Source organism: Heteronotia binoei, chromosome 16, assembly GCF_032191835.1.
Source record: "Heteronotia binoei isolate CCM8104 ecotype False Entrance Well chromosome 16, APGP_CSIRO_Hbin_v1, whole genome shotgun sequence".
Classification (NCBI taxonomy): Eukaryota; Metazoa; Chordata; class Lepidosauria; order Squamata; family Gekkonidae; genus Heteronotia; species Heteronotia binoei.
This window is the reverse complement of record NC_083238.1, coordinates 1,563,409-1,577,275: the sequence shown is the minus strand read 5'-3', so window position 1 is coordinate 1,577,275 and position 13,867 is coordinate 1,563,409. Positions and strand designations below refer to the sequence as shown.

General features: G+C 40.4%; 1 protein-coding gene across 4 annotated transcripts in view; it reads right to left on the bottom strand.

Moving 5' to 3' along the window:
• Window positions 1-8,861, bottom strand: part of RAB3GAP1 (RAB3 GTPase activating protein catalytic subunit 1) — an 84,840-nt gene extending 75,979 nt beyond the window's left edge. For all 4 annotated transcript variants that reach the window (XR_009556304.1, XM_060257120.1, XM_060257118.1 and 1 more), the window contains exons 1-2: window positions 8,829-8,861; window positions 8,677-8,732 (exon numbers count right to left, since the gene is read on the bottom strand). Coding sequence is in view for 3 of the 4 variants with exons in the window: in XM_060257120.1 (XP_060113103.1) it covers window positions 8,677-8,732; window positions 8,829-8,846 (74 nt within the window). In the remaining variant the exon portion in view is untranslated. The remainder of the gene's footprint in view (window positions 1-8,676; window positions 8,733-8,828) is intronic.
• Between the last annotated feature and the right edge of the window lie 5,006 nt (window positions 8,862-13,867).

Here is a 13,867-nt window from a genome sequence, read left to right as displayed (position 1 = left end):
TTTTGCGCCAAGGAACCATCCCTGGGCGGGGAGAGAGGGAGGGTCTTGGTAGTTGGTGATTCAATCCTTAGGCAAGTAGACAGCTGGGTGGCAAAACCGCGTACTGACCGTATGGTGACTTGCCTGCCTGGTGCAAAGGTAGCGGACATTACACGTGTAGTAGATAGGCTGATAGACAGTGCTGGGGAGGAGCCGGTGGTCATGGTGCATGTTGGCACCAACGATGTGGGGAAATGCAGTCGTGAGGTCCTGGAGGCAAAATTTAGGCTGCTAGGCGGGAAACCTCCAAGGTAGCCTTCTCGGAAGTGCTACCTGTTCCACGTGCAGGGCTAGAGAGACAGGCACAAATTAGAAGTCTCAATGTGTGGATGAGACGATGGTGCAAGGAGGAAGGGTTTCAGTTTATTAGACACTGGGATGCTTTCTGGAACAAGTGGGAGCTGTACAAAAAAGACGGTCTCCACTTGTCCCCGGATGGAACCAGGCTGCTGGCGCTTAAAATCAAAAAGATGGCAAACAGTTTTTAAACTAAAACTAGGGGGAAAGCCGACAGAAGACGAAATGTCTCTGGTTTGGGAAGATGAAGGGTTAGCAAATACTTTTCTACCGGGTAATGGAACAGAGTTGTCCACTGAGATGGTGACAAACAGAATGGACTGCCTGCCAGAGTCTCGAGGCGGCAGGAGGAAGGTGGCAGGCCTAGCTTGTCTAGGAAATTATAGATGTTTGTACGCAAATGCTAGAAGTCTTCGAAGTAAAATTAGTGAGTTGGAATGTTTAGTGTTGAGAGAAAACAGACATTGTTGGAATTTCAGAAACTTGGTGGAATGAGGAGAATCAGTTGGACACGGTGATTCCTGGATATAAGTTATATCAGAAGGACAGGGAGGGAAGGGTTGGAGGTGGGGTGCCTCTGTATGTCAGAGAGGGCATACGGTCCAGTAAGACTGAGGTCAGAGAATTAGACTCCCTTAAAGAAATACTTTGGGTTGAAATAGAGGGCCCAAAAGGAAATTTAACTATGGGAGTTTGTTATCGCCCACCAAATCAAAAGACAGAGGATGACTATAATATGATGGAAGGCTTAAAGATGGTGGCTAGGCGAAAAAACTGTGTCAGCATAGGTGATTTTCACTACCCGCAGATTGATTGGGTCAATATGTGTTCTGGTCGAGAGAAAGAGACTGAGTTTCTAGATGCTCTTAATGACTGTGTATGGAGCAGATGGTCACAGAACCTACCAGGGGTGGGGCGATCCTGGATTTGGTCCTAAGTAATGCCCAAGACCTGGTGAGAGATGTAAAAGTGATCGCACCGCTTGGGAGCAGTGACCATAACGTTATTGATTTCACTATTTGTATTTGCCCCAAAAGACCAGCACAACCACATTTAACTTTAAAAGGGGTAAATTCTCTGAGATGCGGAGGCATGTGAAGAGGAAACTGAAAGGAAAGGTAAATACAGTCAAAACCCTTGGGGAAGCTTGGAGTCTATTTAAAAATACAATCCTAGAAGCTGAGATAAAATATATACCACAAGTTAGGAAAGGTACAAACCGGTATAAGAGAAGGCCTGCATGATTAACAAACAAAGTAATGGAAGCTGTAAAAGGTAAGAAGGACTCCTTTAAGCGGTGGAAAGCTAGTCCAAGTGAAATTAATAAAAGGGAACACAGGCAGTGGCAAATCAAATGCAAGACTGTAACCAGGCAGGCAAAAAGGGACTATGAGGAGCATATTGCAAAAAACATAAAGACCAACAATAAAAATTTCTTCAAATGTATTAGAAGCAGGAAACCAGCCAGGGAGGCAGTGGGGCCCTTGGATGACCATGGGGTCAAAGGATTACTGAAGGAGGATAGGGAAATGGCTGAGAAGCTAAATGAATTTTTTGCCTCCATCTTCATTGTGGAAGATGAGAAGTGTTTGCCTGCTCCGGAACCACTTCTATTGGAAGGCGTGTTGAAAGACCTGAGCCAGATTGAGGTGACAAGAGAGGAGGTCCTACAACTGGTGGACGAATTAAAAACTAATAAGTCACCAGGTCCGGATGGCATACATCCAAGAGTTCTGAAAGAACTCAAAGTTGAACTTGTGGATCTCCTGACAAAAATATGTAATCTTTCATTGAAATCTGCCTCCGTTCCTGAGGACTGGAAGGTAGCAAATGTCACCCCCAGCTTTAAAAAGGGTTCCAGAGGAGATCTGGGTAACTACAGGCCAGTCAGTCTGACTTCAATACCGGGAAAGTTGGTAGAAACCATTATCAAGGACAGAATGAGTAGGCACATTGATGAACACGAGTTATTGAGGAAGACTCAGCATGGGTTCTGTAAGGGAAGATCTTGCCTCACTAACCTGTTACATTTTTTTTGAGGGAGTTAACAAACACGTGGACAAAGGAGACCCAATAGATATTGTTTACCTTGACTTCCAGAAAGCTTTTGATAAAGTTCCTCATCAAAGGCTCCTTAGTAAGCTCGAGAGTCATGGAGTAAAAGGACAGGTCCTCTTGTGGATCAAAAACTGGCTAATTAATAGGAAGCCGAGAGTGAGTATAAATGGGCAGTCTTCCAAGTGGAGGACGGTAAGCAGTGGAGTGCCGCAGGGCTCTGTACTGGGTCCCATGCTCTTTAACTTGTTCATAAATGATTTGGAGTTGAGAGTAAGCAGTGAAGTGGCCAAGTTTGCGGATGACACTAAATTGTTCAGGGTGGTAAGAACCAGAGAGGATTGTGAGGCACTCCAAAGGGATCTGTTGAGGCTGGGTGAGTGGGCGTCAACGTGGCAGATGAGGTTCAATGTGGCCAAGTGCAAAGTAATGCACATTGGGGCCAAGAATCCCAGCTGCAAATACAAGTTGATGGGGTGTGAACTGGCAGAGACTGACCAAGAGAGAGATCTTGGGGTCGTGGTAGATAACTCACTGAAAATGTCAAGACAGTGTGCAATTGCAATAAAAAAGGCCAATGCCATGCTGGGTATTATTAGGAAGGGAACTGAAAACAAATCAGCCAGTATCATAATGTCCCTGTATAAATCGATGGTGTGGTCTCATTTGGAATACTGTGTGCAATTCTGGTCACCGCACCTCAAAAAGGGTATCCTAGCATTGGAAAAAGTACAGAAAAGGGCAACTAGAATGATTACAGGTTTGAAACACTTTCCCTATGAAGAAAGGTTAAAACGCTTGGGGCTCTTTAGCTTGGAGAAAAGTCGACTGCGGGGTGACATGATAGAGGTTTACAAGATTATGCATGGGATGGAGAAGGTAGAGAAAGAAGTACTTTTCCCCCTTTCTCACAATACAAGAACACATGGGCATTCAATGAAATTGCTGAGCAGTCGGGTTAGAACGGATAAAAGGAGGTACTTCTTCACCCAAAGGGTGATTAACATATGGAATTCACTGCCACAGGAGGTGGCGGCGGCATAGCCAGCTTCAAGAGGGGGTTAGATAAAAATATGGAGCAGAGGTCCATCAGTGGCTATTAGCCACAGTGTGTATATATGTTTGTAAACAGCAAACGAACAGCGAACAGCAAGCCTTTATTGGCATAAAACAGATTTAGCAGTAAAATAGCAATATAAATAATATAAAATCCTAGATTATAGAGTACATAGGGAGCTAATATACATAAGTAAAATATATATGAGTTGAGTTTAGCCAAATTAAATAATTAAAACAAATAAAATGTGGTCATTCCAGAACCATTCTCTGTCCTATTTCCATGGCCTGTTGAAGAAATCTAGCCACCATTAAAGTTATCTCAGCGCAAGTGTCATTTAAAAGTTTGTGGACTTTGCCTGAATCACCACAGCCCAACATATCTGCTAAGGTATCTTTCAAGTATATACAACGAATATCATCATAAAGAGGACAGTTCAATAATACATGGGAAATAGTTTCAATACACTTGGAATTACAAAGACAGTGTCTATTAGAGTACTCAATCCTGTTAAATCTACCAAATAGGATAGCAGATGGTAATGCATTACATCTCGTTAACGAGAACGCACACCATTGCTGTGGAGCTTGTAGAGAGGAGAAATATGATGCTAATTTCCCTACTGAGAGAGGAAGTTCGAAATTCAGCGGGGAGCAAGACTTGTTGGCCAGGCTATATAACGTTTGCATTTCAATATCTAGAATTCTGAGCTTAAGTTTCAAAAAAGCATCTTTTAAAGATAGCATAAGAAGTGAATCTAAATCAATGCCCATAGATTTAATTTTCCTCTCAATAAATACTAGCCAATTTGACAAATTAGATTCTGAGCGTAGTTGACATAAACGGCTCTCTGAGTCAGAGTGGAAATGTAGCCGTAGCCAGTATTTAAGTGACATTAGCCATGCTTGTGTTTCCACAAGATTCATCCCAGTTTCTAAACACAAAACTGCATATAGTACGCAGTTTGGGAATCCCAGAATTTTCCGTAGGAATTTTGATTGGACACCTTCAATGTTATTATCCAAGGCTGTGATCCACACTGGGACCCCATATAAAAGCTGCGGTATCACTTTAGCCTTAAAGATTTTTAGCGCGGCTGGGATAAACTGATTGCCTCTGCTGTAAAAGAAGCGCTGGATAGCTGCAACGCTAACATTGACTGACTTAATTATTCAGTTATGATGGTTAGTCCGAAGTGTGTTATATTGAAAATGAATTCCTAGGTATTTGTAGTATTTTACTTGTTCTATCTCTTTGCCGCCTATTGACCATTTAGTTGGTTTCCAAGATTTGAAAAAAACAACAATTTTAGATTTGTCATAGTTCAATAGGAGCTTATTGTTGTTAAGGAAGGTGATACAGAGAACAAGCAAACGCTTTAATCCAATTCTGGAACAAGATAGTAAGACTGTATCGTCCGCATATAACAGTAAGGGAACATGCCTGGCACCAAGTTTTGGACTATAATGATCAGTATCTGACAAAAAGGGAGCAAGATCATTAAGAAAGAGGTTAAACAAAAAGGGGGCCAACACACAACCTTGTTTAACCCCCTTTCTTAATGGGATTTTTGACATAAGATTGCCTGATAAAGAGCATTTGACTTGACAAAAGTTGAAAGTATATAATTTTTTAATGAGCATAAGGAGTCTTTTATCAATACTTGTTTGTTCCAGTTTATCCCACAACAGGTCTCTGTCAATTGAATCAAATGCTCCCTTTAAGTCTAAAAAGGCTACATACAATTTCATCTTTTTCTCAATAGTGTATTTGGAAATTAGATGGGACAAAGTATTACAATGATCGAGAGTAGTTTTGCCTTTACAAAAACCCAGCTGTTCCGGACCAAGAATTTTTTCTCGTGTCATCCATTGTTCAAGTTTCCTCAGCAGATACTTAGAATATAATTTACCAATGGTGGATAGGAGACTAATCGGCCTGTAATTATTTGGAATGGCGGGATCTCCTTTTTTATAAATTGGAACCACTATTGAATTAAGCCAGGCTTAAGGAATTATGCCTGTTCTGTCAATACTAGTAAAGAGAGATGCGAGCAGAGTAGCCCACCAATCTGGATCTAACTTTAGGATTTCAGAGGGAATAACATCTGGTCTTGCAGCTTTACCTGATTTCAATTGCAAAATTAGATCTTTAACTTCATCAGAAGTCACAGAGGGCCACTCCGGAAGATCTACCTGAGAAAGTTCGAAAGGTCTAGAAGTGTATAGTTTACTTTGGGAGAACATAGAGAAGAAATATTGGTACCAGACATTGGGGAAAATGGCAGACATAGAAGGGGCATCAATATATATATATATATATATATCTCCAGTCCAACACTTTGTATCACACAGTGGCCAAAAATTTATATATATGTGTGATACAGAGTGTTGGACTGGATGGGCCATTGGCCTGATCCAACATGGCTTCTGTTATGTTCTTATGTTGGGTCTTTCTCTTTTCCTTCTGCTTTCAACGTTTCCTAGTGTAACTGTCTTTTCCAGTGAGTCTTATCTTTTCATAATACAGTATTTTATTTGTATACTTTGAATAAAACAGCAAACTGCTGGTAGAAGTTTGTTCCTAGCCTGAAACACATAACTTTACTTTTTGGATAGCCTCACTTAGCAAAATGCAAGTAAACATGAGTAAGACTGAGTTGCCTGATAAGAATTCACATTTCATGACTCAAGAAGCTACACTGTCTTTCAAAAGATGCAATTCAATGCATATTAAATAATCACTACCAACAAAGACCCACTGATCATTTCCAAAGATGGACAGTATTTCTGTCAGCAGAGTGAGTTTTCCTCATCTCTCTCCGCTACTACCCAAACAGAATGAGGGAGAAATCAAAGGTCGGCAGTAGATGTGGGAATTAAAAAAAATGCACCTTCCCCATTCTATTAGCAGAAAATTTACATGGAATTCAACCAAAAAAGATGAAAAACCAGCAAATAAACTTTGGGGAGGGGGGAGAAATGGAAAACATCCAAAATCTAATCATGTTCATTTGAACTGAAGTCCCATTGAACAAGCAGAATGTGCAATCAGCAACTAAGTTTTCAGTTAAGAGTCTGAATGTCCTGGGAGTTTTAATCCCAAGTCTACAAAATCATTTGACCAGTAAAAGACTGCTTGTTTTTCATACTTTTTGATCAATTCAAAACTTGTGGCCAGACTTGACAAGCAATAGCACAAAAATCATGGCACCAATTTTGTGATTGTATCCCAAGAATACAGATGATGTAAGTACTCTGAACCAGAATATTAATCAAACTGTAATGATTCTTCAGTATATGTATTGTGTTGAATACCCAATACATATATTTTTAAAAAGATTATTCAGAAAGCAAGCCTTATCACATAAGCTTTTTAGACCCTATCAGATTTGTGCTACGAGATCTTGCACATCCATTTAGGATACATTTCAGTAACTGATAGACTGAAAAAGTTTCCATTTTGTATTATTTAAAAATCAATAAAAATACAGTTTTCCCACCAAGTGATACAGAGAATTTTTTGCTTGGTTCTTTCCTAATGGCTGCTGGAGGGAAAAAAAGATAACCTTGAGAATCCAAATAGATGGATTTAATGGACACTGTTCCCTTTCAAAGTATACTAGCACATAATTCACTTACAATTTAAATGTCACATAAAATAATATTTACATTTGGTTCAAATTTCCTGCTTTGTACTGTTTAATCTGGAAACATTAATAGGCTTTCACACACAACTGCCCATACAAGTATTACTATTTGTAGCTAGTGAATAACATCTTATTATTTCATTCTTAGTGATCCCCTTCTCTGCACAAATGCCAAGTGATGAAAAAACCACACAAAGCTCCCCCCTGCCAAAATAAGTGTTTAACCATTCAATTGTTTAACCATTCATTTTTCCTTCAGAGTTAGCCTGCCAAATTCACAGGTACCAACCACGTAAGGAGACTCCTAACTATAAAGTAAACGTTACTACTTATATGCAAAGCTGAAAAGAATTATGTAAGCTGCTTAGGTCCCACACTGGGAGGGGGGGGAAGTGTGATATAAATGAAATAAATAAGATACAGGTGTTTGGTGAGAAGTTGACCATTATTATCTAAGGTTATGTACCAGAGGAAAAAGAAATTTAGTTAATGTTACAATCTTAGGATTCACCTACTTATTAATGTTAAATTACAAGTTCTCCCATACTAGGAAGTACCCCTTCCGGATCGAAATTTTCCCCCTTCTCCATATGCTGCTAGCAGTCACAGTATGGAGCAAGCTATCTGTATGGCAGGAGGCAAATACCTTTCATTCAAAGTGCACAATCAAAATCCAGTTCTGAAAATAAGAGACAAAGATCTTTAAAAATTGGTTTGGGACCCCAAAATAGGTCACACCAAACCTAAGATGGGCAGCACAAGTGGCAACATGTAATTTAGTTGCTTGTTTTTAAAAGCTGATGTCTTTTGAGAGACTTCAAATGCTGGGAGTTGACAGATTAAGAGAGAGAGAGAGAGAGAGAGAGAGAGAGAGACAAGGAGAAAGTCAGAAAGAGCCAATGCGGCACAGCAGTTGGAGTCTTTGACTAGGATCTGTGAGACCAAGATTCAAATTTCCATACATTACGTTTTAAGGGTCAAGGCCATGACTCAGTAACAGAGCACTAGCTTTGTACAGAAAAGGTTCCAGGTTCAAGGCTTCATGATGCCAGTTAAAAAGACCAGGGGTTAGATGTGCAAGACCTCTTCCTGAGATCTTAGAGAACCAATGCTAGTTTGAGTAGACAACAAGGACTTCAACAGACCCACAGTCTGACTCAGCATGGCAATTTCACATGCAAGCTCACGGGGGGGGGGGGGGGATCTTTGGCTACTTCCTTTCTCTCAGTCTCATAGAGTTGTTGCTAGGATAACATGAGTCAGCACTAAATAAGCACAAGAAGGGGAAGAAAAGGAAAAACAAGAGCCAGCGTGTCACAGTGCTGTGTTTTTGGATTGTAGTAAAGTGGCTAGAATCCAACATCTTGAAGGTGCTGGTTTAAATTCTCGCACCAGCAGTTTTAGGGAATGGGGGAACCATATCCGTGGCTCTGAACTTCTTAAAGGAAGGAAACGCGCGTCTAAGAGGAGCCTTGCGCTGCTGCCAAGGGCGAGTCCCCGGGAAGTGGACGGCGGCTGGGAAAGCGCCCCGGGAGCAAAGCAGGCGGGATTCAGCCGAGGCCCGGGAAGAGACACCCACCTCTCCCACTCGGAAGCAGTCGTGAAGTCCGTGATCTCAAACACTTCCGATTCGGGCTGCGGGAGAAGGGAACAGGAAAAAAGACAAGTGCTAGTCGGCATCGGGTGAAGGAGGAAATGGCCGGAGGAACAAAAGCTGGAGAGAAGGTTTACCTCACTGTCGGCCGCCATCTTCAGCCGCCGCCAGCCCGGTGAAAAGGATTGTGGGGGAAGAGCGGTGATTGGCGGCTGCAAAGTGGGCGGTTCCTAACCCTGGATGTCGTGAGGAGGATTTCATTCTCGGGAGGGGAGGGGAGGGGAGGGGGTCCTGGCCGCCCCTCCCGCGGGGGCACTGCGCGTGCGCCCAGCAGCTCCGTCAGACGAGTGCAGCGCACGGCGCAGCCTCATTCAGCTGAACACAAGTCTGCAAACGCCGTTTTCTTTTGCTGGGACGTTGAGCCATTTAGGCTGCTTTTTAGTCTGTGACCGGGCAGAGTTCAGCTGGGAAGTGGCTAAAAGTGCGCTGTGGTGGCGGGAGCAGCCGCCTCCCTTGGGAGCTTCAGAAGTTCGCCTTCCACTTGGGGTCATCACAATGGGCGGAAGTTAAGGGTTCCTCAAACTTACAGCGTAAGAGAAAAGGAAATGGAAGACGTAGGAAGAGGTGATTTTTGAGGGTAGGGTGGTGGTTGTATTTAAATTAAAGGGGAGGAGATAAAACTGGTTTGCCTACTATAGAAAGTGAGGTGATTCTGTTGTCCTGGACAACCAAACAAACGCTCCCATAATTTAAAGTGAGTTTATCTGAGAAGCCAGGATATACTATGGATTCTGAGATAGATTTGGAGATTCACATTGTGCGTCCAGTATGCGAGTCGTGTAGTTGTTATAGTTGGTTTAATGCTGGGGATACCAAAGTTCAAGTCTCCACTTAGTTAGAAAGCACATTATGTGACCTTGGGCCAGTCACATACTCGGCCTAAATTGTAAGGAAAAAAGAGAGGAGGAAAAATACTTCTTTTCATGCACAAATCAAATGTTTGCTCAAGTTGTCTCAGTAAAGGAGCTCATGACATCTCACAGAGTCCTCTTTCTCTGACTGAGATTCAGACTATTTAAACCACATGAGTTATTGTTGATGGCATATGTGTTAGGGAAACATTATTTCATATTTAAATAATTTAATATAGATCACTAATTGTGGACCTGGACCAGGTTGAGCCCAGTGCCCCTCCCCACTTGCACTGGAAATTGAGAAGTCGATGTTAGGGGTGTGCATTTACCTGAGTTGAGAATATACCACAAAAATATCAATATTCAGGATTTTGGGGGGGAAACTGGAAAAAATTCCCAGATACATTCAAGGTAGATCGGAAAAACAGTGGAAAGGTTGGAGCACATTACTCCTGACTCTCAGCTGTTTGTCAGGTTTTCTATTGCAGCTGCCTTAAAGCCAACAGTAGCTCTCCAGATGTTTTTTGCCTACAACTCCCATCAGCCCCAGCCATTGGCTTAAACATACATGTTTGTGTTTAAAACAATTTATTATGCTGTAATATATTGTAATAACTCATTATCATTTGTTATTAAAAATTAATACATATACATTACATTTTCTCCATCCCACCCCCCTTTTGGTGACCCCGGCAGTGTATTTTATTTAATTTGTTAAAAAGGTAAAACTTTATCTACTAAAGAATCTTATTTCATAGAAAAAACATCAAAAAGAAAAGAAAAAACCATAGGTTATAATTGTAATCCATCTTCATAGTAGTCCTTAAATCATTAACAAAAACCCCAAAAAGATATATTCCAATAATCTCGTTTTACTATAATCCACATAAAGTTTCTTTAGAGATTAACCATTGTCAAAAATCACCAAATATCCTTTACCATTCAATTGTTTTCCAACATACTTTTTAGAATTTTGCCCACTCATTTTTAAACTTCTCTAAATCCTGTTCTTTTAAGATTCTTGTAAGTTTGTCCATTTCACTCCAATGCATAACTTTCAAAATCCACTCCCACATTTCTGGTATTTTGTCTTGTTTCCACATTTGTGCAATGTCCTTACAGCTGAAAGCATATACCAAATTATCATTCTATCTATTTGCCAAAATTGTTTTGCCTTTTCACAAGCCCACCACATATGGTAGAAAGATCCTTCTTGTTTTTTACATTTCCAACATCATTCCGACACCTGTTTGTTCATTTTTGCCAGTTTCTTAGGTGTCATATACCACCTAGATAACATTTTGAAGCAATTTTCCTTAATTTTATAACATGTAGATATTTTCATAGAGTTCTTGCATAAATGTTCCCATGACTCCATCTGTATTTCTTTATTTATATTTATCATCCATTTTATCATTTGTGATTTAACTACTTCATCTTCCATAGACCATTTCAGTAATAGTTTATGTCTTTGAAATCAGCTTTTCATTCTCCCCAAACAGCATTCTCTCCAGTTCTGTTTGTTCTTGTCTTATTCCATATTTCAAGCAAACTCTTTATTTGTTGCAATTGAAACCAATTATATTTATACTGTATTTCCTCGGCCGATTTTAATTCCACCTTTCCTCCTTTAATTTTTAAAAGCTGTTTATATGATAACCACTTCTCCTCTTTCATATCTGAATAAAATTTTATTATTTCTGTTGGCACAATCCAAAGCAGTCTTCTCTCATCTCCATATCTTTTATATTTTGACCAAGTATTTAACAAATTACTTCTTATATAATGATGTGAGAAGAAGCCGTCCATCTTATTTTTCCCATAGTACATGCCATCCAAAAACATTTCCATGACCTTCTAATGCTAGTAGTTTTCTATTTAGTAATGTCATTCATTCTTTAATCCACACCAGGCATACTGCATCATGATACAGCTTTAAATTAGGTAGTTGATATCCGCCTCTTTCTTTCACATCTGTCAGGATTTTGATTCTTGGTTTTTCCCGGCCCATACAAATTCTGAAAGTTTTCTTTGCCATTTATTAAATTGTTTGTTATCAGAGTTTCTCATAATTATTTTTGTACAAATCAATATTTTTTGTTGTTATTTCCACACCTAAATATTTTACTTTAGAGGTAACTTCACACTCTGTTAATCTCTGTACATACATAGACCTTTATTGGCATCAATATTAATCTCTGTAATTCTTCCTGTTTGCTCTTTAAAATATTTTTGCACAAAATTTTCAATTTTTCTTTGTTTATATAAAAGCCTGCCAATTCTCCATATTCTTGTATCTTACGAAGCAACAATGGTGTTACATGAGTGGGATTTTCATTAATAAAGATTACATCATCTGCAAATGCTAAGAACATAAGAGAAGCCATGTTGGATCAGGCCAATGGCACATTCAGTCCAACACTCTGTATCACACAGTGGCCAAAAATTTATTTATACACACATACACACACACACACTGTGGCTAATAGCCACTGATGGACCTCTGTGCCATATTTTTATCTAACCCCCTTTTGAAGCTGGCTATGCTTGTAGCCGCCGCCACCTCCTGTGGCAGTGAATTCCATATGTTAATCACCCTTAGGGTGAAGAAGTACCTCCTTTTATCCGTTCTAACCCGACTGTGCAGCAATTTCATTGAATGCCCATGTGTTCTTGTATTGTGAGAAAGGGGGAAAAGTACTTCTTTCTCTACCTTCTCCATCCCATGCATAATCTTGTAAACTTCTATCATGTCACCCCGCAGTCGATGTTTCTCCAAGCCCCAAGCGTTTTAACCTTTCTTCATAGGGAAAGTGTTTCAAACCTGTAATCATTATAGTTGCCCTTTTCTGCACTTTTTCCAATGCTAGGATATCCTTTTCGAGGTGCGGTGACCAGAATTGCACACATCCAAATGAGACCGCACCATCGATTTATACAGGGGCATTATGATACTGGCTGATTTGTTTTCCATTCCCTTCCTAATAATACCCAGCACGGCGTTGGCCTTTTTTATTGCAATTGCACACTGTCTTGACATTTTCAGTGAGTTATCTACCACGACCCCAAGATCTCTCTCTTGGTCAGTCTCTGCCAGTTCACACCCCATCAACTTGTATTTGCAGCTGGGATTCTTGGCCCCAACAATGGCCGCCGATGTTTCTCTCTGATATTATAATCCTAGAGTAGGCTGTTTACTTCTCTTGCTTCCTTCTTCTTCCTCTGGTACTTCCTGCTTTTCCTGCCACCAAGTCTCGTTTTGCTGGTAGAGAAATCTCACGACATCTGATGTACTTCCTGTGTTGACTGTGAGTGCTGCAGATCTATGACAATGGGGCTACTTCCTCAACCGCAGATAGACAAAACAATAAATTCCTTTCTCCTTTTAGCATTGTCTTTTAAATTTACAAAGTTTAAAATTAGCCCCTTTTCTTCTCCTCCTTTCAGGCTTCCATTATATCCAACTCCCACCTTTTAATTTTGTTTTGTTTAGCTTTAATTAGTTCTGGAGTGAAAAGATAGCGATCAATACCTTTTTTTTGTAGTTTATTCAAATCGACACCAATCTTTTGTAGATTAGATGTTTACAGTTGTAAAAGAAGACTCGGATCCCGTCAGGCTTAAGCCAAATAAATGACTCTGGAAACTTCTGTAGATGATGAATATGCAACTTCTCTCCGGAGATCCCTCAAAGCCTCAAAGGAGCCGCCTCCGGAACTCCCTTTCAGCCATGGTAAGTCTCCTCAAAGTATCTGTGCATATCTTGGACAATTCTCTAGCTGAGAAAAGTAGGCAGAAGGCATTAGTTTGCCTTTTACTACCCCGTACAGAAGTGCCAGCCTGCCCCCGTTAAGGAAAGCAGCTCAGCTCGCCATTTTCCAATCCCGTAAGTCTCATTAATTTTTAAAATGTTGACCTTTTAATGGCTGCCAATACTTCTCTATGATTTAAAGTCCTAGAGAGGGCTGGGAGGCTTGCTGTTTTCCCTTCTCTTAATGGCTTCTTCCTTCCTTTCTTGCCACGAAGTCTATTTATCAATGGTTAAGAAGTCTCACGTTATTTCTATGACGCCACTTCCTGTGTCGTCTTCACCAAGTCAGCAGTTTTCTTCAGAGGGGGTTGTCTGCTCTCGACCACAGGTATTCAAAACAATAATTGTTTTTCCTCTTTTAATCTTATTCCTCCAATTTCACCAGTCCCAATAACACCTCCTCCTTTATCTTCCTTAGTTTAAGATGATATAATTGGATCCAGACCTTTGT